General features: G+C 42.8%; 2 protein-coding genes across 5 annotated transcripts in view; both read right to left on the bottom strand.

Annotated features, from left to right (window-relative positions):
- Positions 1–334: 334 nt before the first annotated feature.
- On the bottom strand, positions 335–3,556 carry DNAJC28 (DnaJ heat shock protein family (Hsp40) member C28). 2 transcript variants are annotated; one of them, XM_015062576.3, is made up of 2 exons: positions 3,242–3,556; positions 335–2,338 (listed from the first exon to the last, which is right to left on the bottom strand). In XM_015062576.3, exon 2 carries the CDS (start codon positions 2,305–2,307, stop codon positions 1,147–1,149), a length of 1,161 nt encoding a protein of 386 aa, XP_014918062.1. In that variant the 5' UTR covers positions 2,308–2,338; positions 3,242–3,556; the 3' UTR covers positions 335–1,146. The 2 variants fall into 2 exon arrangements, with proteins under 2 accessions (XP_014918062.1, XP_053076576.1); XM_053220601.1 differs by lacking the exon at positions 3,242–3,556 and adding an exon at positions 3,023–3,215.
- Positions 3,557–17,525: 13,969 nt separating this feature from the next.
- The window catches only part of GART (phosphoribosylglycinamide formyltransferase, phosphoribosylglycinamide synthetase, phosphoribosylaminoimidazole synthetase), a 29,519-nt gene continuing 19,526 nt past the window's right edge, over positions 17,526–27,518 (bottom strand). For all 3 annotated transcript variants that reach the window (XM_015062575.3, XM_015062573.3, XM_015062574.3), the window contains exons 13-22: positions 27,033–27,142; positions 26,472–26,670; positions 24,322–24,573; positions 23,920–24,072; positions 22,860–23,066; positions 21,677–21,814; positions 19,903–20,033; positions 19,493–19,634; positions 18,375–18,490; positions 17,526–18,278 (exon numbers count right to left, since the gene is read on the bottom strand). In XM_015062575.3, the coding sequence (XP_014918061.1) occupies positions 18,090–18,278; positions 18,375–18,490; positions 19,493–19,634; positions 19,903–20,033; positions 21,677–21,814; positions 22,860–23,066; positions 23,920–24,072; positions 24,322–24,573; positions 26,472–26,670; positions 27,033–27,142 (1,637 nt within the window). In that variant the 3' untranslated portion in view covers positions 17,526–18,089. The remainder of the gene's footprint in view (positions 18,279–18,374; positions 18,491–19,492; positions 19,635–19,902; positions 20,034–21,676; positions 21,815–22,859; positions 23,067–23,919; positions 24,073–24,321; positions 24,574–26,471; positions 26,671–27,032; positions 27,143–27,518) is intronic.

The raw sequence follows: 27,518 nt of genomic DNA, 5'->3' as shown, positions 1-27,518 counted from the left end.
CAGATTTTCTGAAAGTGGACAAAACACAATCTCACGAATGTTAATCTCTTTGTCATTCGTCAAAAGTGCAAACTGGCACAAAATCCAGACATCTTTTTGTGTGTGAAAGGGTTCCTAAGACAGGAAATTGGATCCCTAAATTGAGATTCTCATATGGAAAAAGCCTCTGGGGAATCTGATACATGACAAAGACCGGCTTCAGATAGATCTATGTAAACCTAACATTTCAATCTCTGATTAGAGATGAAGCCAGAGTGAAATCTTAAGTTTCCATTGAGCCCAAGGACTTTTTTTTTTTTTAATTTCCAAAAGGATAGAAAATACACCCAAACTCTTTAAAGTGGCCACTGGAGTTTATTTCTAGAACAGCTATATCAACTATCTTGGCTGATGGATTTCTCTATAGCCAAGATAACGAAGTTGGGAAGGAAAAAGCACAACCCAGATAGTGTGTGTGTGTGTGTGTGTGTGTGTGTGTGTGTGTGTGTGTGTTATTCAATACCCACAAGGAAGGTCTTTATAAAAAAGGGAGAGTACAGTAACTCCTTTGGGCTAATTTCCTGATCATAACATTTCCATCAAGAGTATCCCAAAAGTCTTAGAACAGTTTTAAACTTTAATAACCACAAGGTCTAAATGCAGCAAGCTTGCAAAGAACATTCATCATTTGGAGGTTTGCTTGCCTACATTCCATACTTCCATAGTCTTGTGACTTTTTATAATACTTCTTAGGGTTTTTTTTCATTGTTGTTTAAGTAGCTGTGAAGATAGCAACAGCAACGGTCTTTAAGTTACTAGAGCTTAAAAGTGCACTAAGACTTTTGGACTATGCTTTATGATTCCCAGTCTGAGTCCTTGTCCTAATTCGTGTCACCTATGACTGACATTTAAACTCTGAAATGGATTAAACTGTTTTCTTAGGAGTTCTTTTCTTGCAATATCCTCAGAGCAAAGCTGGTTGAACACTTCTCTCAGTTTCTTACAGCTTTCTCACTTATACATCACTAGAGATGTGATTAGTTTTGTGAAAAGTGCAGAGGCATACATTTCTCAAACTCTTGTGTTGTAGCAATAAATCTCATCCCCTATGTATGACATCAGTACAACTGAAAATGATTTGGGGTAGTATTATGGATATTTAAATGGTCAGATTTTAATAAATTTCCACACATTCATCCAGTTAAAAAAGCCTGTCTTGACTCCAGGTATTTTCTCCCCTTCTCCCTGATCAGTGTTGTTTGGGTTTTTATCTGTGACTTCTTTTGTTTTTATAAGGGCTTCATATATTTCCTGGGCTCTGGCAATTTCTTTCTGTGCATCAAAATGGACTTTTTGCCTGCTCAAGAGGGGAACAATTAAATTAAAATCATTAATTCGCTTGTTCAGTTTCCTGATGTTTTCGTGAAACTGCTCACAAACTTGGTTCCACTGTTTCTGTTCAGTTGGTGTCATTGGATTCCCAAGTTTTTTCCTTGACACTAAAATTGCCTCTCTGAGTTGATCGATAGTATCCTTTATTTCCTTTTGCATGAGGATCCATTCTGGTTGGTATCCATTATCTATCAATATTCTGTTCAGGTTGTGAGTCATGGGATCAATATATGAACAGCCAGAAAATTTTTTTAGAGGTTTTCCCTTCCCACTGAGATTGTCAAAGTCTCCTTTTGCCATTGATTCCTGAATGAGATCCTCTACTAAACGCTCAATAGCCTGAGTTATCTTTTGTTCTTTACTCTGTCTTACATCTTTAACAATTACGCTATCAATGAAATACTGGCTTTGTAATTTCTGCTTCTGATATTCCATCACTTGTTCAGTTGCACGGTCTGCTCTAAATTGCCTATATTGCTTCTCTCGTTGACTGGGACTTCCGAAACCAATACCTTCAAAACTTAAATAATGTCGGTGTTGGGGTGTTTTATATTTGAACTTTTCTTCCTCTTCCTCTGCTTCTTCAACTTTATTCTGTCCGGCATTTGCTTGTGCTACCACGTGGGAAAGCACCTTCCTATAAGCTTCTTCGATCTGTATGAATGTTGCTGAATCCGCTGTACTAGAACCACCGTCTGGGTGGTATTGCTTGGCAAGCTTATGAAAAGCTTCCCTGACATCATCTGCAGAGCATCCTTCATCCAGATTCAGCAACCTGTAATAGTCTCTCATCTTCTTTTTGGATTTCTGAGTTGACATCATTCTGTTTCTAATGACACCAAGATATGGAGGCATTTTCATTCGATTCGGTACCATTGAAGCATTTATCAGATGAGATCTTAAGATGTGAGCCATTATTACACACACTGTGTTCATAATTGTACCCAGAGTTCCTCCTAGCAATGATCTACAAACAGACAAAAAGGAGTGAAGAAAGTTGTATTATCAGCAAATCTCATATTTTCAGCAATCAGGAAGAAATTACAGGTACCATGAAGGGCAGTTCTTTCTAATGCCACTGCCACATTCTTACACCTGCTAGGTTTCTCTTGCGTTAGCAGAGAAATGGAAGTGGAGGATGTTTAGCATTACCATATTGTGATATCATCTGGATTCTACTCACTAACTAATAGCAGAATTTCAGAGCTGGCAAGTTCTTAAGAGATCTAATCCAATCTCCTCATTTTATGGGAAAAGGTAGGCCCAGAAGGTTAAGCAACATAACCAAGTCACACAGCAAGGCGTAAGGAAAATGGGTAGGGTTAGGGCACAATAAGAGGCTTGCTTAATTCTCTGTATTCCTGGCAGATTATAAACTTCGTCACCTCCACTATGTCTTTAGGGTATCACTGTTTTCATCATCTCAAGGAGTCTTCTCAGAAGACGTACACACATGAAACAGCATGGCAAAGCATGTACCTCATCTGACACACAATTGAATAGAATCAAGCGTCCAAAAGCCTTTAAGCTCTATACCTTATCAAGAAGGAGCTGTTTGCTACATGCTAGAAAACCAAGACGAAAGGTGGGCCCTCCTGACATGTTAGCTGCTATTTTTCACACGCATGGTCTAGCAGAAAAAAACTTTTACCTAGACAATAGCAACGAAATGCTGGAAGTGGTTGAATTGGAAGTGGGATATTGATGTACAAACGCTACAACTGAGCTTCTAGGGACCCCAATTTTCTGGACAGTTGGGGTCAACGGCTCGGAGAGTTGGTCGAGATGGTAGCGGCCGATCCAACCGTGGCCATTGCTGGGCAGTGGTCAGTCTTGACGCGGAACACGCCCCGCCCCGCCCCCTACTCACCTTCACAGCGGCGGGGAAGGGGCTTAGCGGCTCCCGCCCCCATGCTGCGCCTCTGCGCATGCGTGCGCGGCCTGCCTTTCGGTCTCGGGTCTCGCTGCGGTCCACGGGCGGCCCTGGACTAGACCATCTGCCGGCTTACACTGAGGGGACCACAGAGGGGACGGAGGGCAGAGTCGTACCTAATGGGGACAGAAGTCCTACTTTAACAGGGAACCCAGGAATCTCTCCTAAAATGAACTGTACCCTGTAGGACACAGGCAGGACGTTTCGGAAGGCTCCGCCCCGCCCCCGGGTGATCCGCTCCGCCTCCGCGCCCACCTCCAGCGGGAGGTGGTCCAGCCGACTGGGATTGTGGGAGGTGTAGTTCGCCGCGAAGTGCGGCGCGCGCCGTCCTCCGCCGCGCGGGGGCAGCGAGAATGTGGCGGTGGCCTGAACTGTGGAGAGCGGAGTGGTGAGTGGGGGTTGGGACTCTTGAAGGCGCAGTGGTTCCGGGGCGACAGCCCTTGGTAGTTTGCGTTTGAGGAGGGAAGACGTAGTCGTTTCCCTGTTCAGGACCTGAACAGCCTCTTCTGGGTCTGCAGATGGGGCACCAGCGCCGAGTCGTGAAAGTTGTACCCAGCCCAGAAAGATGTAGCTAACCCAGGCTGGAAACCTAGTCTTTGGGGCGACTGGGTGGCTCAGTCGATTAAGCCTAGGACTTTGGCTCAGGTCATGATCTCTCGGTTCGTGGGTTCGAGCCGTGCGGCGGACTCTGGGCTGACAGCTGGGAGCCTGGAGCCTGCTTGGAACATTGTGTCTCCCTCTCTCTCTGCCCCTCCCCCTTGTGCTTGCGCTCTCTCCCTCCCCCTCTCTCTCAAAAGTAAATAAACAACAACAACAACAGAAACCAAACCTAGTCGTTAATTCAGCAAGTCCCTCCTGAGGAGCTCGCTTAGCCAGGTATTGGTAGGTAGGGGATGAGGGGTGAGGACAGTCCAGGGCGAATTCAAAACAGGGGTCTCCTGGCTTTTAAGCTCATCCACTGTCATGAGGATTTCCTGCTCCCCCTCTTGAATGGGGAGGTAATTAAAAAAAACCAAATAAATAGAAAAAGGCAGAAAATTGGAGAGTCAGACCTGGATTGAAAATCCTTTTTCTTCCACTTGCTTTTCTCTGTGTCTGTTTACTAGTAAAATAAAGGTACCAATAAATGGTAAACGTATGTTTAGCACTTCCTTTTTGCCACCTACTGTGCTAAGTGCTTTATGTATAGTCTCTCTCTCTTTTTTTCTTTAAAGTTCTTGTTTATTCATTTAAGTAGTCTCTGCACCCAAACATGGGGCTTGAACTCATGACCCAGAGAGTAAGAGTCACCTGCTGTACTGACTGAGCCAACCAGGTGCCCCCTATGTATGGTCTCTTTGAATCCTTACAGCAGCCCTGAGATAAGTGCAGCTGTTTTCCTCATTTTACATATGATGAAGTAATAATTGCATCAAACTCACTGAATGTTTGTGAGAATTACACAATGTATGCAAGTCACTTGGCACAATGCCTGGCAAATTAAGCAATGTATTTTATTACGACTATGTCTCCTAAAAGGAGCAGAAATAGGTACTAGCATCTGTAAGCTTTTGAATTATAGATAATATAATAATTTGCTACCTTTCATGTAGTTGCACTGAAAAATATTTAAATATTGTTGCAGAGGGATTTCCATATAAGCAAACAATGAACATAAAGAGTTCCTGGGGCATTGGGGCACCTGGGTGGCTCAGTCAGTTAAGCGTCCGACTTTGGCTTAGTTCATGATGCCACGGTTCGTGGGTTCGAGCCCCCCGTGTTAGACCCTGTGCTGACAGCTCAGAGCCTGGAGCCTGCTTCGGATTCTGTCTCCCTCTCTCTCTGCCCCTCTCCCGCTCATGATCTGTCTCTCAAAACTAAATAAACGTTAAAAAAATTTTCTTAAGAGTTCCTGGGGCGCCTGGGTGTCTCAGTGCATGAAGCGTCTGACTTAGGCTCAGGTCATGATCTCACTGTTTGTGAGTTCAAGACCCGCATCAGGCTCTGTGCTGACAGCTCAGAGCCTGGAGTCTCCTTCAGAATCTCTGTCTCCCTCTCTGCCCTTCCCTGCTTGCACTCTTGTCTTCTCTCTCTCTCTCTCTCAAAAATGAGTAAACATTAAAAAAAAATTTTTTTTAAAGTTCCTGTTTCTACAAGTGTTAACTTTCTAGCAACATCTTAAACAGCATAAAAGGGGAAAAAAGCATAAACACAGCTTTAAAAACTACTCGCATTTGTGGAGTACTTTGCATTTTTCAAAACACTTATCACAAGTCTCATTTTGATGTTTGCATTTTAGAAGTTACTGTACTTTAGCATCAAATAGTTAAGTGACTTTTGTAAGTTACCAGAACCTTAAGTCCATTTCTGCCTTTCAAGAGGGTCAGTTTCATAGTGTGATTCTGTGCTTGTAGAAGGTGAATTGGAGTTGACTGAGTTATCCATTAGGAACACTTTGCAGCTGCAAAATGCAAACTAGCTAACTGACCTGGGGAATTATTTTTCTCATGTATAAGAAATGTGGAGGTAGGCAGTTTTCTGGTATTGGTTCATCTACAAAGAGTTGCCACATTTGCTTTACCATTCTCTCTCTTTCTCCAAATATATACTTTTTTTCCTAAATCATTTGAAAGCATTTGAAAATTATATAATTCAATACTTGACCAAGTATTGAGCATTCATTTCCTCAAAACGACATTTCCTTACGTTACCATAGCACTGTTATCAATTTGGCAGATTAAATATAGATATGATATTTAATGTAGTTACTATTCCACTTTCAGCAATTGCCCTCATGATGTCCCTCAGAGCAACACATACACTTTGAAGTCAGCAGGTCAAATGAGTAATAAACCAGAGCTTTCTTGTTCAGTTTAGGTATGGGCAGAAAGAGTCAACCATTTGAAAATATGGTTCTTTTCCTGTTAAAAAGATGGCTCCCTACTCTGCAGTCAGTATTCCTAGCGATTATAAGGTGTGGTCAAAAGATCAAATTCAGAATCTGATCCAAACACACAAATTGACTAGCTTTTTTTTTCTTTTTAAGATTTTCTTTTATTTTACTTATTATTTTTTTTAGTGGGCTCCACCCCCAATATGGGGCTCAAACTCATGACTTCTGAGATCAAAAGTTGCATGCTCTACTGACTGAACCAGCTAGGTGCTGTTTAAAGATTTAATTTTTTAAAAATATTCTCTATACCCAATGTGGGGCTTGAACTCACAACCCTGAGATCAAGAGTCACATGCTCTTCTGAAAGGCTCCCTTGACTGGCATTTTTTTTTAAGTTTGTTTGAGGGAGAGAGAGAGAGAAAGAGAGAGAGAGAGAGAGAGCAGCATGAGTGGGGGGGGGGAGGGGGGCGGTGCAGAGAGAGGGGGATAGAGAGAATCCCAAGCAGGCTCCATGCCATCAGCAGATGGAGCCTGACTCAGGGCTCGATCCCATGAACTGTGAGAGTTACCTTGCTTAATTAAACTATAGACTTATTTATTTATAATTTTTTAATGTTTATTTTTGACAGAGAGCAAGAGAACGTGCAAAGGAGGGGCAGAGAGAGGGGAGACAGGGAATCTGAAGCAGGCTCTGCATTGACAGCCGCCCAGTGCACAGCTCGAACCCACGAACCATGAGGTCATGGTTCCATGAGGTCATGAGGTCATGACCTGAGCTGAAGTCGGATGTTCAACTGACTGAGCCATGCAGGCGCCCCTAAACTATAGACTTTTAAAAACACGTTCATTGTTAAAAACACATATAACGTTGTTAACCATTTTCAGGTTATATCATGATTAAAATCAACATGCTTGAACCTCTATCATTTTCCACAAAATACAATTATTATCTCATGTTTGTCAGCTAGGATGTAGTATAATCTTACATAAAGACCGGTTTTATTTGTTCATTTATGTAATTATTATCTTTTTTAATGATTACTTTTAAGAGAGAGCACGTGAGAGTGGGGGAGTGGGAGAGAGAGAGGGAGTCAGAGAATCTGAAGCAGGTTCTGTGCTGCTGGCAAAGCCCGATGTGGGTCTTGAACCCATGAATTGTGAGATCATGACCTGAGCCGAAGTCAGATGCTCAACCGACTGAGCCACCCAAGCGCCCAAAGGACTGGTTTTAAATGAATGTATGTTGGATTCGATGTCTGTGCATTTCCTCGTTTAGAACATCTTTTTTAGAACATTCTTTCACAATATAGTTGAGCATTTTGAAAACAAATGTCCCCGGGCACCTGGGTGGCTCAGTCGGTGAAGTGTCCGACTTTGGCTCAGGTCATGATCTCCCGGTTTGTGGATTTGAGCCCCACGTTGGGCTCTGTGCTGACAGCTCAGAGCCTGGAGCCTGCTTCCGAATCTGTGTCGTCCTCTCTCTCTGCCCCTCCCCCACTCACGCTCCGTTTTCTCTGTCTCTCAAAAATAAATAAATGTTAAAAAAAAAAATTACATATACAGAAGAGAGCAGACAGCAAGAATTTAGTTGGCACACCAAAACCTAATCATTAATTGTACTGCCAAGTGGGTAGAAAATAGAGTGATATTTTTCAAAGTTATTAAAAACCAAATTTCCTTACATTATAGTTCTATTAAATATTCACTGAGCTCCTGTGGGAGGCGGGGCGCTACAACAGAGGCCTCTTCTCTCTGTTCTCTCAGATGGGTTTTTTTTTTCCTTCTCTTTTGTTTGCTGGTTCCATGAGAACTGCAAAGAGGTCGATGCCTTGCCAGTAAGTTGCCATAGTAACCAAAAATCACACTTCCCTCAAGATTGATTTATGGTTCAGTCTGCATCCTAAAACCTCAGGTCCAATGATGTTTGCGGATGGTAACGTCTGGAGCTACAGTTCCTAGAACCACCATGAAGATGCCTTCCTCTCCAGGTGCCATCATTTGTTTTTTTGTTTTTTTTTTTTAATTTAAGTAGGTTCTGCACTGAATGTGGGGCTTGAACTCATGACCCCAAGATTAAGAGTTGCATACTCTACCAACCGGGGCAGCCAGGCACCCTTCTGGGGTGCCATCTTAATTCACTTTTAAACTATTTGATTAAGAAAGAGTTTGATGTAGAGTGCCAGATTTTTTTTTTTTTTTAGTTTATTTATTTTGAGAGAAGGTAAGCATGCCTGTGTGCGTGCGCTCGTGGGGGAAGGCCAGAGAAAGAGGGAGAGAGAGAGAGAGAGAGAGAGAGAATCCCAATCAGGCTCTGCATTGTCAGCACAGAGCCTGATGTGGGGCTCGAACCCACAAACCATGAGATCATGACCTGAGCTGAAATCAAGAGTCAGATGCTTAATCGACTGAGCCACCAGGCGCCCCTAGAGTGTCAGCTTTTAAAGAAAGAAGGCAGTGGGGTAACTTATGTAATGTGACAACACTCTACAGTCTGGGAGGGGGATGCGGTGAGGGAAAGGTACTGTGGAAAAGAGAAGATTCACATTCTTTTGGGTATTTCCTCCTTTTTCCTCTTCCCAGCTAGGAAAACCACTTGTCAGGGTCTCCTGTGTGGGCCACATGCGGGGGCTGTGGCACTTTGCTCATGGTAAACTGCCCTCCACCACCCGGGATTTCTGATTTTCATTTTTGGTGTGGAATTCATGTGATGATTTCTTGTTACTTGAGCCTGAATTATCTGCATTTAGTGCGGATCTACAGCACTCTCTGTTCCTTGGAATTCTGAATATTGCGCATACCTCCGGCCAACCACAGGCCAGGAGTGGGGAAAACAGATGCGCACCTGCTGTCTGGGAACCAGCGTTTGAATTGTTTCTAACCCGTCTTGCATTTACTCAGTGTGTTTCGTGAAATCACTGCTTTACAGCAGAGCTACCGTGTGCTTTTCTCGCCCTTCGGAATTTGTTTCCAGCTTTATTGAGGTAGAATTGACAGAGAAAAGTTGTATATTTTTAAGGTGTACAATTTGATACTTTGATATAGGTATATATGGTGACATAATCACCACACTCAAGCCCATTAATCAAGCTAATTAACATATCCATCACCTCACAGAGTTACCTTCTTTTTTTTTGATGAAAACACTTGAGATCTACTCCCCTAGCAAATTTCAGGTATGCAATACAGAATTGTTCACTACAGTCAGTCTAGGTGTTTTGATAAGTTAAAAAGACCAGTATGTGGAGGGTTTGCCTCCTTTCACTGCTTACCAGTTGTCAAAGATTTGAGCAACAAAACTCTAATAAACACATTAAAACTGTCACACAACACTATTTGCTAGAGAATCATTCAAGATGCTTCATAGAAAGAATAGGTTTTAAAGCAAATCTGATTCCTAAACAGCTTTGTCATGGGATGTAAGGCTGCTTCCATTCAAAAAGCTCACTCTCTGGGATGTCCCTGAGTGACCTTTTCATCTTAGGGCTTGTCCAGAGGCATCTCAGGCTCTGGCGAGGTGATGCTGGCTCATTTGGTCCGTGCTGTTCTCAGAAATGAGCATGTAAATCCAGTTTGTTACCCAAACTCATTCTTGATTAAATAAATAACATTTCTTGTATTAAATGAAATTGAAGAATCATATAATTTCTGTTCCTTACTTGACAGCGAGGTTGTGGGGGATATCCACAGTGAGTGAGTGGTTCTGTCCTTCTTCTTAGGAAATACATGTTGAAATATTTATGGATAAAGGGATATGATGTCTGCAAATTACTCTCCAATGATTTAGAAATAAACACAGAGCAAGGGAGAAAGAGAGCAAACAATAAGCCACATGGACTGAAATGTTCGTTGGAGAAAATGGGTAAGGTTTATTTGGAAGGTTTTTGTATTTTTGCAACTGTTCTATAAGTGTTAGTCATTTTTAATTCTTTAAAAAGAATGTATTTGTGGGGTGCCTGGGTGGCTCAGTCGGTTGAGTGTCTGACTCTTGATCTCAGCTCAGGTCATGATCTCATGGCCGTGGGATTGAACCCTGCCGTGGGGTCTGTGCTGACGGTGGGGAGCCTGCTTGGAATTCTCTCCCACTCCCTCTGCCCCTCATTTGTGCGCATGCGCACATGCTTTTGGTCTCTCTCAAATAAATTAAAAAAAAAAAAAAGTAGTGAGCAATCAGGTCATGGAAAGACGTGGAAGAACCTGAAATGCACATTGTTAAGTGACAAAAGCCAATCTGAAAAGGTTACATATCCTATGATTCCAACTATATAAACCTATAGAAACAGTTTTAACAGATCAGCGGATTAAAAAACAGGCAAATGACTCGAATAGACATTTCTCCAAAGAAGGTGTACAAGTGGCCAACAGGTCACTTGTATGCAGGGAAGCTCAACGCCACTGATCGTTAGGGAAATGCAAATCAAAACCACAGTGAGACAGCATAACACATCCACGAGGGTGGCTGCTATCAGACAAAACAAAACAGAAAATAACAAGTGATGGTGAAGATGTGGAGAAACAGAAACCCTAGTGAAAATATAAAAAGGTGGAGGCATTTTTGATTGTCACAACTGGGAATTGTTCCTGGCACCTAGTGGTTGGAGGCCGCGGATGCTACTCAACATTTCACAAGGCAAGGATTATCTGGCAAAGAATTCTCTGGCCCAGAATGTCAATAGTGCTATTTCAGGGGCCCTGCTGTGGACTATCCTTTCTCTCCTTTCTCCTTTCCACTAATTTCTCCCTAGATCTATTACAGTTCAGACAAGGAAGAGCAGGATGTTGGAATAAAAGAGACCATGGAAATCTAATCTTAGCCTTCTGAAAGAGAAAACGGTGACATGCCCAAGGCCACATGGTTTGTGGCAGATTTTTCTGCCAGTCTAAATCTGCAGATGGTCTAAATCTGCAGATTCAATCTGCACAGTTAGTGCAGAACTTTTTCTGTAGCCCTCCCTATCCAGAGGGCAAACATGATTACGTGCTACAAAAGGGAAAGAAAGTGCTAGAGTATTTGCATGTTGGCTTGGCGTATAGCTTTCTAAAATAACAATCTCAGGGGCACCTGGGTGGCTCAGTCAGTTAAGTGTCCGACTCTCGGTTTCGGCTTAAGTCATGATCTCGCGGTTTCGTGGGTTTGAGCCCTGAGTATGGACTCTGCTGGCAGCAGGGAGCCTGCTGGGGATTTTCTCTCTTTCCCTCTCTCTCTCTGCCCCTCCCCTGCTCATGCTGTCTCTGTGTCTCTCAAAATAAATAAAGTAAAAAAATAAAATAAGATAACAATCTTAGTTCCAGGAGGAATTTGTTTCAAAATGTAGTTAGTAGCGCCAGAACTCTGTTAAGTCATTATTAGATTTTAAGTTAAAATAGGGCCATTGGGGGGTGCCCTCTAATGCAATCTGATTGTTGTCCTTGTAAGAGGAGGAAATCTGGATACATAAAGGGACACCGGGAATGCATGTGTGCAAAGGAAAGACTATGTGAGGACACAATGAGAAGGCGGCCTCAGAAACCCTGATCTTGAACTTCCAGCCTCCAGAACCTCAAGAGAGTAAAGACCCAGTCTGTGGCATTTTGTTACAGCAGCCTAAGCTGACTGACATACGGGCCTGTAGGATCCTCATACGTTGGTTCAGTGGACCCCAGGAATTTGTGTTCTCCAAACTGTTTCCTCCCAGATGGAAAACTCTAAAAGCAAGTAGAGGCTTAAGTGCCCTCAGTTCCCTGTTGCTGGATGCCCGTGTCCTGCAGGTTGAGCTTTGGGCCGCTGCGACCTCTTCCTTACCTCCTCCACCCAGGGCTATCATCCCACCTTGGATGTTGGCATTTTGGCGGGGCACACTTGGGCCCCCAGAGCCTCCTGTGCCAGGGAACAGATTTAAGGTGCTGGGCTCTCTGGCTTGCCGAAAGGTGCGTGATGGGGTGGTGGTAGCTATTTCTCTCTGCTTGGCCTCTAAGAGAGAAGAGCCAGAAGCTCGATCCCTGCTCCTGGAGACACCCTTCTCCTAGGCTGGAGGTGTCCCTCTCTCCTGGGCCCCCAACTGCACTGTTTGTTCATTTTCAGGCTCCTTTGCGGACCTCTCGCTTGATTGCTAAGGGTGCTAGGGCTGCGGAGCTCTGTGAGTTCTGTGTTTTGATTCCCTAAATTGTCTACACACTCAGTTGCAGGCCTAAGCTTGGTCTCTAAGCTGATGACTAAGGTGTGAAGTCCCACCGGCCTCTGAAGGATAGTCCCTCATTTTGTAAAAGAAAGGCACACCTTGCCGGTGTCCTGAATCTTACTAGGGTGCTGTAAACACCCTCAGGGCACCAAAGGCACACTTGAAAAGGCTGATTTGAGGGAAAAAAAGGAAAAGGCCGGGGTGCCTGGGTGGCTCAGTTGGTTAAGCATCCGACTTCTGCTCAGGTCACAATCTCATGGCTTTGTGGGTTCAAGCCCCCCATCGGGCTCTGTGCTGACAGATTGGAGCCTGGATCCTGCTCCGAATTCTGTATCTCCCCCTCTCTCTGTCTCTCCCCCACTCATGCTCTGTCTCTCTCTCTCTCTCAAAAATAAACATTAAAAAAAAAATAAAGAAAAGGCTGATTTGCTGTGGATGCTAAGAAAGCAAAATAAATCCTTTATAAAACTAGAAGGTTTTCAATACTTGGCTTTCAACAAAAGTGAAGGAGGACTTAATAGCTTTGTCACCTGAATATTTAATTTAAAATAATTTTTGGAGGGGCGCCAGGGTGGCTCAGTGGATTAAATGACTTTGGCTCAGGTCACAATCTCACAGTTCGTGAGTTAGAGCCCTGCGTCAGGCTCTGTGCTGACAGCTCAGGGCCTGGATCCCGAAGCTTGCTTCAGATTCTGTGTCTCTCTGCCCTTCCCTGACTCGCGCGCGCTCTCTCTCTCTCTCTCCCTCTCTCCTTCAAAAATAAATAAACAGTAAAAAAATTAAAAAATAAAATGATTTTAGTGATCTTGTTTTGTTTTTGCATCTAACTGAAGCAGTCAAGGGATTGAGTGATATTGCTATAACAAAACTAATTTTTCCTGTAAATGTTTGGAGTTTAGTAGTACAGAAAAATTTTAAATGCAGTCTGGGGGTGCCTGGGTGGCTTAGTCGGTTAAGCGTCTGACTCTGATTTTGGCTAAGGTCACGATCTCACAGTTAGTGGGATCAAACCCTGAGACAGCTCTGGGCTGACAGCACGGAGCCCGCTTGGGATTCTCTCCCTCCCTCTCTCTCTGCCCCTCCCTTGCTATCGCGCATGTGCGCTCGCTCTCTCTCAAAATAAATAAACTTAAAGAAAATAAAATACAGTTAGACTCTGAGTGTCCACAAATACTTCAATTCATGAAACTTTAAAAAAATTTTTTTAAATGTTTAGTTTTGAGAAAGACAGAGAGAGGTGGGGGAAGGAGCAGAGAGACAGGGAGACAGACGATCCAAAGTGGAGCTCTTTGCTGAGAGCAGACAGCCCGATGCGGGGCTTCAGCTCACAAACCAGGAGATCATGACCTGAGCCAAAGTTGGATGCTTAACTGACCGAGCCACCCAGGTGCCCAGTTCCTGAACCTTTTTAAAAAAATGAAATCGATTGGGAATATTGAAATCTTTATGCCTTTATTGCAATGCTCAGAATACAGGTGGGGCTCAGGAGTTAGCATTTGTAGTAAGTATACTCCCAAGAATTACCAGGTTAACAGATGGGGGATTGAGGATTAGGATCGTGGTTCAGATAGACAGTCTTTAATACTATATCTGTCACAAAGCATGGATGTCTTATCTGATTTCATTGAAGTGACTTCATATTTTGAATGGGAAGTATTTTAAATGTGTGATGTATTTTATAACATCAGATTAAATGTAATCTTGGTGTATTTCCAAAACTGAATTAATAAGTTGTATCTTTGTTTTGAGAAACTGTTTTATGGGGATATAATTCATATGCCACACAATTCACCCATTTAAACTGTACATTTCAGTGGCTTAAGATATGCCCATGGAGTCATGCAGCCATCTCCACAATCAATTCTAGAACATTCTCATTACCTAACAGAAACCTTGTACCCTTTAGACATCACCCTTAAAGTACATCTATCCCCACAGCCATGGGCAACTACTAATCTATTCTGTGTCTGTATGGATTTGCCTGTTCTGGACATTCCATGTCAATAGAATTACAAATGTAGTCTTACGTGACTGGATTCTTTCATTTAGCATGCTTTAAAAAAATTTGTTAATGTTTATTTATTTTTGAGAGAGAGAGACAGAGTGCGAGCGGGGAAGGAGCAGAGAGAGAGGGAGACACAGAATCCAAAGCAGGCTCCAGGCTCTGAGCTGTCAGCACAGAGCCCGACGCGGGGCTCCAACCCACAAAGCGTGAGATCATGACCTGAGCTGGTCAGATGCTTAACTGACTCAGCCACCCAGATGCCCTCACTTAGCATATTTCAAGGTTCATCCATGTTGTAGTATGTATCTTCTTTGTTTCCTTTAATGACGGTAATACCCCATTGTATGGGTAGACCACATTTTCTTTATTGACTCACTAGCTGATGGGACATTCTGATTGTTCCTACTTATGAATTTAAAAATATTAACAGTTGGTTCCGGATAAAGGAAAATGGCCTTGTGTTGTAAATAAAGGCTGAAGTGGCTTGTGAAAGAATGGCTATCAGAGACTATCTCTTAAACCGTAGTGGAGGAGGCAAAATCTATGTATTACAGAGATCATTGGTAAAAAGCAGCTCAGGGAGATAAGCCAAGGGGAACCATTGGCGTTAACAGTAACATGAACTTAAAAATAACTGGGATTTTATTCATCTTCCTGAAATACCTGCAGCCACATCTGTCACGTGAACTGAGGAGCTGGACCCTTGTCCCGTGGGGGCTGCTGTGCTTGGGAATCCCTTCGCCCTGTGCAGGGCGACCTCCACCCTGGGAGAGGGAGGCAGTTTCACACTTTCTGACAGCCCAAGGCCATATTCCAGTTCTCCGTGGCCCCTGACTGTGAGAGCAGGGTGGGCCACCTAACTGTGGCCAGTTGGATGATCCTGCCTGGGACTTTAAGCCTGGATGAGTGACCCCCGAGGCACAGGCAGGCAGAGTGCATTTTGGTCGTAGGGGGCACAGCAGATGGGAGTGCCCATTGGAAGTGGGGCCCGGGGGAACCTGGTGGGACCATGGCAGCAGTGTCCTTGACAAAAATCCTCCTGGGGCAAGATTTTGGCTCTGGTTCTATCCCCTCAGCAGGAGCGAGAATAGGCAAGGGAGCTGTGATTTAAAAAGAAAAGAAAAAAAAAAAAAGAACTACCAGCTGTACCAGTTACTAAACTTTGTTGTGATTAAATACTGTTGTACTTGAGTTAAGAAGTTTGTATAGTAGTTAAAAAGTAAAAAATTAGAGACCATGAAATTTCTCTCAGAACTTCTAACACCCTTTAGAACACCCTTTGGCACACTTGTTTTGGAGTACACACTTAAATCCTTTGACTATTATGGATTCACAGTTGGGCACCGCCCATCCCCCTGATCTTGCTACCTGAACACAAGGTGTGACCGAGGGCTGATGTTTTATTCCTCTGTATACAAATAGAAAGAGACATCCATAATACAAATGTCCATATTTATTACAATAAAATATTGACCTGTTTTCACTTTTGCACTGAACTTTTCATAACTTAAATGACCTTTTCTCTACCATTATAAACTAATGGCTACTTATGTACTCATCATGTCCAAATAATACTCAGCTTATCCCAAATAAGACCATAGGACACCCTTTAAGCGGGCTCCCTTGTTCTTTCAGAATCCTCCTTATTTTCAAATACTTTCTGGTTTCTGGCAACCAGACACAATTTGATTCTTCTGCCAAAATAGGAAATCAATAACCTTACATGGAATTCATGCTCCTTTTAGTTGAAATTAGTATCAGAGTAAGGGCTAAAAAATTTTATTTCTCAAGTCATAAGCTTACATTGATTTTTCCTTAAAATTTTTTTTTTTTTTAGCATTTATTTTTGAGAGTGATCAAGCACAAGCTGGGAAGGGGCAGAGAGAGGGAGACTGAGGATCTGAAGCAGGCTCCTTGCTGTCAGCACAGAGCCCAATGTGGGGCTCGATCCCACGAACTGTGAGATCATGACCTGAGACGAAACCAAGCGTCAGCTGCTCAATGGACTGAGCCACCCAGGTGCCCCTACATTGGTTTTTCTAGATTACATGCTGGTGCTATCAGCATGGTACTACTTTTATTAGTTTGTGATTTTATCCACCAATAACATTTTCTTCTATATCTTTTAACTTTCTCTAAACTCCATAGGACAATGTTGGGCATATATGTCATAGGTACTTAATAATGTTGAGTGACCTCTCCAAGATAAACGCATCGTTTTTACAGCAAAGGGACCTGTGTGAAGTGAGGAGGCTGAACCTCCAGTTTGATGGCCGTTGCTGACTGCAGTCGGTAAGGGTGACATCATTGGCTGGCTGCCTGGGCCTGGGGAAACCTACTTGCACCAGAGGCAGTGATTAGCATCTGTTGGTGAAGGTGCCACTCCTCTTAACCCCCTACTCTTTTTCTTTTCGTAAGGCTAGGATTTACTTCTGTATAAAAGGACTCTTTAGCCGTTAGATGTTGAGATTAAACTCCAAGGGAAGATTTGAACATGGCCTCCAGGTATCCTTCCTGTAAGGTGCACTCTGGGCAGGCAGAGCTTAGGCCACATCACCTTGAAAGCTGCTCAGTAGTCCAAGGATGGCTGGCTACCTCTGGGCTGGGTGGCCAGTCCTTATTCATTCTGTCATGGGAGAAATGTGGTCCCAAGCTTGGTGTCATGTACATGTGCCTACTAGGTCAGCTCAGACTTCCCAGCTCTAGAATTGCATAGCCAGATGGGAAATGAATGGCCGGAGTGGGAAACACATGCAGTGCCTTTATACTCTTTACTAGTCCGGGTGGAGTGCCTTCCATCTGCCCTCACTGCTCCCAAATAGTACCTACAGTTCCAAAATTCTATGTCCCCATTCTCAATTTTGTGCTCGAGATGTATTTGCTGAAAGAACGGTAAATTACGACAGCTTCTATAACTGGGAGAAGTATAAAATGAATGCTGACCATGGAGTGCCTACTCTGGGCCAAGTGTTTTCAGCATTGCACACATATTAATTATCAAAACAATCATATGACAGGCATGTGCCTACTTCAGTAGATGGGGAAACAGAGAGACAGAGAAGATGAGTAACATGTCTAAGTCCTGTTTTGAATCAAGACGCCAACAAAACTCTAACCTTCTAGTATTTACAGAAGTATGGATGTTTGTAACCCATAATTGTGAAGCTAAAATCTGGGTATTACAGAAACTGTCAATAACTAGGATGTTTAATGATATTTCAAAGCACAAAGTACACCATCCCTCAGAAGTGGGAGTTACACACCCATTTTATGACACTACATTATGATCAGGGTAATTAGACTAGATCAGTCTCAACTCAAACCAGTACAGATATACAATATGGGGAAGAGATATTAACTTAATAGCCTTGTTGGTTAACTCTTCAAAAACTAGAGAACATGTAACTACAAAAAATGGAGGTGGTATCCGTCAGAAGAAGAGAGACTAAAAGTTTTGGTATCTTGTTTGGCTGAAAGTAAAAGGGATTCTGAATGACCGGCTTGATTATGATCAAGAAGGTCCAGAACAGGTAAACCCTAAAAGACCGCTGGAGGTGACACACGTATGCCCCAGACATGCCGCACCGGGCCTGTTTTCAATGAATCTCTGTTCGTTAAAAAAAAAAAAAAAAGGCCAGAGGCGCGGGTGAGGAATTCTTTCTTAGCAGTTGTTCTTCTGGGCTGAGTCCATGATAATGCAGATAGCCAGACTTGTTTCAGAACTGGCTCTAGCCCTGAACGGGGGAGACTTCACTACTCTGTGACCCAACGAATCTTGCCATTTTCTCCAAGCTGTACAGTTCCACTGGCTACCAGCTGGAGGGCTGCGGGAAATAGTCTGTGCTCTGCTAATTTCACTCTTTCAGACAGAGTTGTAACGGTGTCGCCCCTCTTCACTGGAACAGCTTCTTGTAAGATAATCTGTCCAGCATCTACATCTTCCTGGGGAAGGAAGCAAAAGTTTTGAACATTACTTTCTAGCCGGTACAATTTACATACAGACAGTAATGATGTTTTGGTAGAAGGAGACATACTCACAGCTACAAAGTGCACAGTACACCCAGTGACTGTGACCCCGGCTTCTAGGACTTGCTCATGTGCGTTTGAACCCTTAAAAGACGGGAGCAAGGATGGATGGATGTTGAGCATTTTCCCTGGAAATTAATGAAACCACAGTGGTCAGAACTTAAAGATCCTATGTATATTACCAAAGGAATACATGTTTTCCTGTCTAGAATGAGAGGTCAGCAGGAATAGGATTTCTCTGGGATGGGTGTTTCTTTGTGAAAGACAGAAATGAAGGAAAGGGAAATCTAGCTTCTCATCCAAGAGGTCACGGGGGCAGCAAGTTCTTGCCTCTTGCACAACTGAAGATCCACCCAGGGACTCTGAATAGGTGCCTGCAGTGACTGAAAGTCGGATGGGATGGGTCAACTCCGGATCGTAGAGCTCGAGGAAGATTCGGTTTGTCGCTGACACACAGGAGATTCCTGCACAGCATCTGCGTGCTTGACTTCTAACCACGAAGTGGCACGTCCGCCAGCCAGATGCTAGGTTAGTTCTGTGAGCATTATGTCACCAGAGGCACTGCCAATTTTGTATTCTACCTAACCACATTCACTTAAGAAAACAAACTCTTTGGAGAGAGAATACATTTATTGCCCAAATGCCCAAATGTAAGCACAAAAAAGGACACTTGGACGTAGTCAAAATGTTAGTGGAAAAGGCAATGACATAAAGTGTGTTTTCCAGAAACAATGCCTTCCCTGCCATGTCTGGCAGTGGTCTACACTCCCTAAGAATGGACTCTTCATTTTGGGATATAGGGAATTGCTTTCCTTTGCTTCTCAGCAAGTAAAGATGTCTCTTCTGAATATTTATTTAGAAGATGAAATATTAGTAATGTGAGTAACCTAAGCTGTATTAGAAAAAGTGATGATAGTTACAGCAGGCCAAAGAAAACTGATAAAAAGAGCAGGAAAATAAAAAGTCATTGGGTCATTCATTCTTTGAGCAGAGGCAAAGGAAATTAAATTATGACCTGTGTTAAAATGGCCCAGTAAATATTTCACAATTGGGATTGTTTGGGAAGCTAACCACCCTGTAGTTTGTTTTCATTTGATTTCTCAATGTGGTGTCAAATAATTTTTGCTTACCATTCCATTTTCTGACAAAGGGGCCAGATAAAATTCTCATGAATCCTGCAAGACAGACTATGTCTGTGGAGAACTCTTCAAGGACTTGGTCAATTGCAGTGTCAAATTCTACACGACTTTTATATAATTTATGATTGATTACCTGTAATAGAAAAAGAGAAGCAAAATCTTTTTAAATGAATTACCAAAAATAATTTAAAACTCAACCTTTACGTGGACCATACTTCACTTCTTTCTGATGAAGATGTGCCTGATGTAAAGAATTAAGGAACGGGGAGGACGGTGTTGAAAGGCACACACTGTGATCCAGAAAGCCAAAGAACAAGCTGTCCTACAGACCGAAGTCTTGTGGGGGCGGGTTATGAGTTGAAATACAGTCTACAGGAAAGATACTTTTCAAAGTAACTCACTCTGGTGGGAATTCCGGCTCTTTCTGCTTTATCTAAGCCAGCCACTGCAGCTTTGTTGGAGATAACAACAACGATGTGTGCACAGCTACTTGGCTCCCTAGTATTGTCTATGAGGGCTTGGAGGTTTGATCCTGAAAAAGAGAGAAAAACACAAGTAAGCTGACATTTCTTAAAAGAGGTTATGTACCGTTCTGAATAATCAATGGTCAAGATTTCCAAATGTCTCAGAAAAGACTGGCAAAATACATGAGGTTTTTAAATTCCCTTTTGGGATAATGGATCAATAATAGCTTATGGAAGCACAGGCACTCTTAGTTTTAGGATATGTAATTACTCCTGCAAAATAACACCTTATGATCTAGCATAGTAATAAAAATAGTATAACATTTTAAAAACTGATGAGGAATAAGCTGCTTAATTAAGCAAGAAAAAAATCCTCTTTTTTTTTTAAGATTTTATTTTTTTAAAATGTTTATTTTTGGGGCGCCTGGGTGGCTCAGTTGGTTGAGCGTCCAACTTCGGCTCAGATCATGATCTCGCAGTCTGTGAGTTTGAGCCCCGCGTCGGGCTCTGTGCTGAGAGCTCGGAGCCTGGAGCCTGCTTCGGATTCTGTGTCTCCCTCCCTCTCTGCCCCTCCCCCGCTCAGGCTCTGTATCTCTCTGTGAAAAATAAAACAAACATTAAAAAAAAAAAAAAAAGTTTATTTTTGAGAGGGAGAATGCACGAGTGAGCGAGGGGCAAAGAGAGGAGACAAAGAATCCGGAGCAGGTTCGGCGCTGCCAGTGCAGAGACTAACACAGGGCTCGAACTCAGGAACTGTGAGATCATGACCTGAGCCAAAGCTGGACGCTTAACCAACTGAGCCACTTAGGCCCCCCAAAGATTTTACTTTTTTAAGTAATCTCTAGATCCAGTGTGGGGCTCGAATTTATAACCCAGAGATCAAGAGCTGCATGCTCTACCAACGGAGCCAGCCAGGCACCCAGAAAAATCAAGCCTCTTAAGAAGAAACCACTATGGCCTTTACAACAGTTTCTTTGCTTTACCATCAACTTGGGCCTAAAGTGTACTGAAACCTTAAAATGGACTTGGAAAGCAATTACATTTCCGGGAACATATCCTAAAGAAATAATCAGATATGCACTTAAAAATGCATATTTATAAAAATGTTCATAGCAATGCTGCTTATTAAAGTGGGAAAAATAAACATGCTATATATCCATCTGAGAGAATACAGTGCTCTTATTACTTCACCCCTGTCTACAACAAACATAAATTTCACCTTATTACTATTAAATTAAAAAAATTAAAAAAAAAAAAAAAAACCCTCAGCAGTTTGCTGGAGGGGTTGTGGGTGGGGAGATGGGCTAAATGAGCAAGGGGCATTAAGGAAGACACTTGTTGGGGTGAGCACTGGGCATTATACACATGAGACAGATCACTGGAATCTACTCCTGAAATCATTACTATGTGCTAACTTGGATGTAAATTAGAAAATAAATAATAAAAATCATAAAAAGCAAGCAAACAAACAAATCTCAGCTGTTGTAACTTTTCAACCTTTTCCAGTTCCTTTTTCTTCAGTCATCTTTGTGATACCCTCTACTCTTCCTTTAGGTGTCTCAAATGCCTGAGAAAAGTGTAAAGACTGAGGATACAGAAAAATAATAGCCCTTAATGACTCCCTGCCCCATTCTACTGAGTGTCCTCACGATCTGAAGGAGGTTTTTTTTTGGGGGGGCGGGCAGGAGGAAGGAAGGAGGGCACATCTCACCTGTTCCAGATATTAAGACAGCCACTCTTGCCTTTTTTGGTTGGACAGAGAAATGATTTTTCAGAGTGCCATTCTCCAATACTGATCCATTTGCTTGCATGGTTTCAATCAGATGCTTGACTTTCACACGAGGAGAACCTTCATTTCAAACACACCCAGTAAATAAGAATAGAACAACAGTGAATTAACAGTAATGGAAAGAAAAGTATTTTATGAAAACTGAAAATACTTTATTCTGAAAATAAGATATGCATGGACTAAAATGAAGAATAGGCTTGTATTACTTAAAGTTACTCACTCATAAAAACTTCCTGAAAGAGAACATGTATTAATTACCTACTTCCAACTAAAAGCTATAGTGTGTCACTGTCTCCTGACCTCAGGGTAGGCATGTAACCCAAGCAAGGCCATTCAAAGATTTGATACAGGATGTTGAGGAAGAGAGGGCCTCTTTCCTAATGCAATGTGAGCTCAAGGATGTGGGCTCAAGAGAACTTTCCGGTATTTGGAGAACTGGCCTGAAAAGGAACCTACACAATAAAGGGATGAAAGGCAGATACGACATCATCAGCAAGTACTGGCGTCTGTCAGCTCATCTGAGTGGCTTTTCTGCCACTCTGTCAATTTCTAGTACGTCTGACAGGGTCCTGTGCATACATGGCACTTGTCAGGGCGCCCGCTTCACCGGCGAGCTGAGCTGAGTCACAAAGCACAGCCTGAGACAAGGTCTCGCATGTGGGCACAACACTTTGGAGATGACCCCAGGAAACCAGAGTGAAGATCTGGGAAGAGTGATCTGGAAAGCCAGCGTAAGAGTGTGTTACTAAACTGGTCGCCACTGGGGGCAACTGGGGCTTGACTTCCCCTGGGACCTCAAAGGCACCGTGAAGACTCTGCCTCAGAACTGCTCCCTTCTTCTGTCCCTCAAGTGGGGATTTCTTCACTCCACTGGTTAAGGGTTGTCTTCTGGGCTACAGTTGTGCATATGTGACCACCACACAAGGTGTCAGCACCCTAGGGCAGGAGGGAAGAGGTGTGTGGTGTTACTAGCTTCTGTCCTGTCGCAGCTGTGTGAACACGGGTGCCGTACAAGGGCTGTAATAAAACGTGGGCAGGAGCTCGAGGCAGGGCAGTGGCATTTCAGGTTACATACCTAAGAGCAACTAAAGAAGGAGCGATTTACCTTCAGGACACGCAACCACCTTGCCAATCACCCAGGCTTCTTCGCTGTGCTGCTTGATATCCCTCAGAATCTGCTCTGTCCTATCCTTTGACACCACGAGGACGGCCCCAACCCCACAGTTAAATGTTCTGGCCATCTCTTCCTCAGAGAGGTGTCCTTCTTGCTGTAACCACGAGAAGATCCTGGGGATCCTCCAGGTCTGGGCATCTGGAAACAGGCAAGATATGTTTCATGAACCTATTATCTCACACAACGTATAACGTATGCATATATACGAAGCTGTGAATTTTTGGGGGGATCCATCTGTACCTGAGATATCCACAGCATTTTTGCTGACACACTTGGCCAATATTCACAATTAAGTGAATATTGGTTTTGTGCTGCATTAACTATGTTTTTAGGAATCCCCTAATGGATTAATTGTATTCCAGTAAATACAGTAAATTCCAGTAAAGGTTTGTGAACGTTTAGTTGGGTCTTATCAATGACCAAAATGCACCCTAAGTATGATGCAAAACTAGGCGGCTTATGTTACAGATTTAGAGGAATGTGTACACTATTTAAAAGAAGTTATAAAGAAAAAGAAGCTATATAAAAAGTTAAAATCACAACCCTGTCCTGCTGTATTTACTTTAAAATTTAGACTTAGGTCTGCTATAATACAACAAAAATCTCTAATAAAAGTTTATTTTTATTCTTTTTTTTTATTTGAGAGAGGGAGAGAGGGATATATAGAGAGAGAGAGACGGAGACAGCACACGTTTGTCCATGAGCAGGTGAGGGGCGGAGAGAGAGACAGAATCCCAAGCAGGCTCCACACTGTCAGCTCAGAGCCTAATGTAGGGCTCGATCCACCCCCCCCATAGCATTTCATCTATATAAGTCAATTACATGCAAGGATTTTATGCCTTATAAACATGGTTAATAAAGCAAAAAGAGGTAGAAAGGTCAGCCCTATTTTTTCTGAGAAACCCTAACAATTAAGAATTTAATTTTCTTCCATAATGTAGTTTTCCTCCAAATGGTTTTCTGAACAAAAAGTCCCTTGTACCAATCTTACCTAAATCCACTCCAGATTTCTCAGGAAGGACTCTGGGGATGTTTTCTAGCAATCCTCCACCAGTAATATGGGCAAAGGCCTTGACATGTCCTGAACGCAGGACAGGTAATAGCGAATGGCTGTAGATTCTCGTTGGAGTCAGAAGTAAGTCCCCTGTGTATTGGAGAGAGAAGACAAAAACTTAGCCTATGAATGTAAAACCAAATCATATATAAAAAACAATTCTGAAATACAGAATGATTTGACCCTGCACAGACACACCAGGTTTTACAATAAGGTCCCAACAGTAAACTCACAGGACAAGGTAATTTATTCCATTCTAATTTACTAAGGAAAGACTAACCCATTAAGTGGTTGCTCAGACATTTCCAAACGGGAGAGTTGAAACCTGAGTGCTTTTACCTAAGGTCTGGTCACCACAGCCATCAGGTGCTGGAGAGGAGTACTGGAGGGAAGATTTTGCTACAATTTTCCTCACAAGGCTAAATCCATTGCTGTGAAGACCAGATGAAGCTATTCCAATAACAACATCCCCTTCGGTGATTTTTTCCAGGTGGGGGAGTTTCTGATCCCGCTCCATGGCACCGACGGCAAAACCGGCCAGGTCATACTCTCCAGGAGGATACATGTCAGGCATTTCTGCAGTTTCACCTCCTGGAGGAAGATACACCAAGAACAAAGAAATCACATAGTATTTATAAACCTGCCTAGGAAGTAGTGACACCAGCTTTTTTTTTTTTTTTTTTTTTACTTGAGAGAGCGAGAGTGTGCACAAACATGAGAGCCAGGGAGAGGGGCAAGGGAGAGACAGAGAGAGGGAGGAGGGGAGAGAGGGAGAGAGGGAGGGGGAGAGAGAGGGAGGGAGAGGATCCCAAGCAGGCTCCAGGCTCAGCACTCAGCATATAGCCTGATGCAGGGCTCGATCTTACAACCCTAGGATCATGACCTGAGTCGAAATCAAGAGCTGGACTCAAACGACTGAGCCACCCAGGTGCCCCTCTTTTAAGTTTATTTAAGTAATCTCTATGCCCAACATGGGGCCTGAACTCATGACCCGAAATCAAGAGTCATGTGCTTTTACAAGTGAGCCAGCCAGGTGCCCCCTGCTCTTAATATGAACAATTAAACATGTGGCTATATTTCACAAATGTTCAAAAAAAAAGTATGTATTCTATTAGCTGCCTAACAGAATTTTCAACCAAGTACAATTTTAAGGCAAACCGCTAAATTCCCATGAGGGAGAAGTGTAGCTTCCCAACAGCATGACATTCAAAGGATGAATGCTTGGTTGAATATGACGTCATTCCTATGGCAAGTTTAGAAATGCTTTCACCTGTATTCGATCTTTAAAATCACTCTACATTCCGGATGATCGTATAAGCTTAGAGAAGTGACGTACTCAGGCCTAAATCCAAATGCCCTGGCCTAGAAAGTACAGTTCACTTTTGTGATCATACGTAAAGACAGGGTGTAGGCAGGCAGACTCCAAGTTATAAACGGTTCTTTTTTTTTTTTCTTTTTTATGCATTTTTTTTTAATGTTTATTTATTTACTTGGAGAGTGCGTACTTGAGCAAGAGTGGGGGAAGGAGGGAAGGAGGGGGAGAAGGAGAAGGGGGTGGAGAGAGAGAGAGAGAGAGAAAATGAATGAATCCCAAGCAGACTCCATGCTGTTAGCACAGAGCTCAATGCAGGGCTCCATCCCATGAACCGTGAGATAATGACCTGGGCCAAAATCAACAATCAGATGCTTAACCTACTGAGCCACCAGGTGCCCCTAAACTGTTCTAAGCAATGGTTGAAGGGGTGCCTGGGTGGCTCAGTTGGTTAAGCATCCGACTTTGGCTCAGGTCATGATCTCACTGCTTGTGAGTTCGAGCCCTGCGTCCAGCTCTGTGCTGACAGCCCAGATCCTGGAGCCTGCTGCAGATTCTCTGTCTCCCTCTCTCTCTGTTCCTCCCCTGCTCCCTCTCTCAAATATAAAATTAAAAAAAAAAACAAAAACAACACTAAAAGACAGTTGAAAAGGCAATTTTGGCTGTTGGGACATATTTTCCACAGAAATGATAATATAAAGAAGGTAGTTTCACCACTCGGACTACACATTCATTTTGCTTCAAATTCTCATATGTATTTAAGTAGTATTTCTGTGTTAGGTACATTTTATTCCTAGTGTCACTTCAGTCAGGAAACATTAAGATTTAGAATGCCAGGAATCATCTCCTTCTGCTGCAGGTCAGTAAGCAGGAAACTGCTAACCCTGTCTGTCCATGAGGCCATTGAGAAAGATGGGGGTGGAGATGCTAAAGATCAGGGAGAAAGGCAAGGCCTGGCTCAAAGTCTAGGAGTAGGAGTCTGGGGGACAAACCTTTGAGGAGAAGCTTGAGGGCACCAGGATCTAAGTTTTCTTCTGGTAATGTTATATATATTTTATTTGCTTCATTTTGTAATCTACAGTTTTTCTTCTTATCTATATTGGTACCAATCACGTTTATACACGGGGTAAAATACAGTAAGAAAAAGGACAGGAGATTAATGGATGGTCGGTCATACCAAGGAGGGCACATCCAGCTTTCCCACAGGCTCTGGCAATTCCAGCAACAACAGCTTCAGTTGTATCGAGGTCAAGTTTTCCACAGGAAAAGTAATCAAGGAAGAAGAGGGGCTCTGCCCCTTGGGCCAGAATATCATTTACACACATTGCAACCAAATCTTGGCCAATGGTATCATGTCTATTACACTGCTGGGCAATCTAAAGAAGCACAATAGAAATGTCCACATAAGTGAATAAGCTCCAAGTAATATCTTGTCAGTTTATCAGTGGAGGCTAATAAATATTGCTGCTCCGAGCACCCAAAGACAAAATACTGAATTCTGATGAGCTACTTGATCCAAAAGTATCCCACTTAATCCCCTCAAATAAGCTTTCCATCCAGATAGAGCCTCAACAACATTGTGCTCTCAGAAATATATAGATATTTTAGCCATATTTTATGGTTATTTGGTATAGTTCTCTCTAGTGCATATCAAGAGAGGAAAAATATGTATTTGATTTATAGTAAATTCTCTCTTAACTTTCCCAAAAGGCCTTTAACCACATAGGTGTCTGATTACCTTCAGTTTAGTCCCCACACCATCTGTTCCACAGGCCAGAAGAGGATCTTTGAAACCAGCTGCTTTCAAATCAAAAAGACCAGCAAAACCTCCAAGATCAACATCACAGCCTAATGGGGAAAAAAATTAAATACTTGTTGCATTTCAACAGATTAAACATGGATGTACAAACAACTTCTTCATAAGCATGGCTAAAACAAGAGCTGCTTTTCCTGAGAATGGGGGAGAGCACCACATGCTCAAAGAATTGATCAAGAAAGTAATTAAAATTAAAGGAGCAGACATATCTAAGTTTAACATCACGGATAAGAAATGCTTTTCTTTGTTTTAAATGTTTATTTATTTATTTTGGGGCACCTGGGTGGCTCAGTTGGTTAAGCGTCAGACTTCGGCTCAGGTCATGGTCTCACAGATCATGAGTTCGAGTCCTGCATCAGGTTCTCTATTGGTGCGGAGCCCGCAATGGATCCTCTGTCCCCCTCTCTC

The sequence above is a fragment of the Acinonyx jubatus genome, chromosome C2 (assembly GCF_027475565.1).
Source record: "Acinonyx jubatus isolate Ajub_Pintada_27869175 chromosome C2, VMU_Ajub_asm_v1.0, whole genome shotgun sequence".
Classification (NCBI taxonomy): Eukaryota; Metazoa; Chordata; class Mammalia; order Carnivora; family Felidae; genus Acinonyx; species Acinonyx jubatus.
The sequence above is the reverse complement of the archived record's forward strand: the minus strand, read 5'-3'. Positions and strand labels throughout refer to the sequence as shown.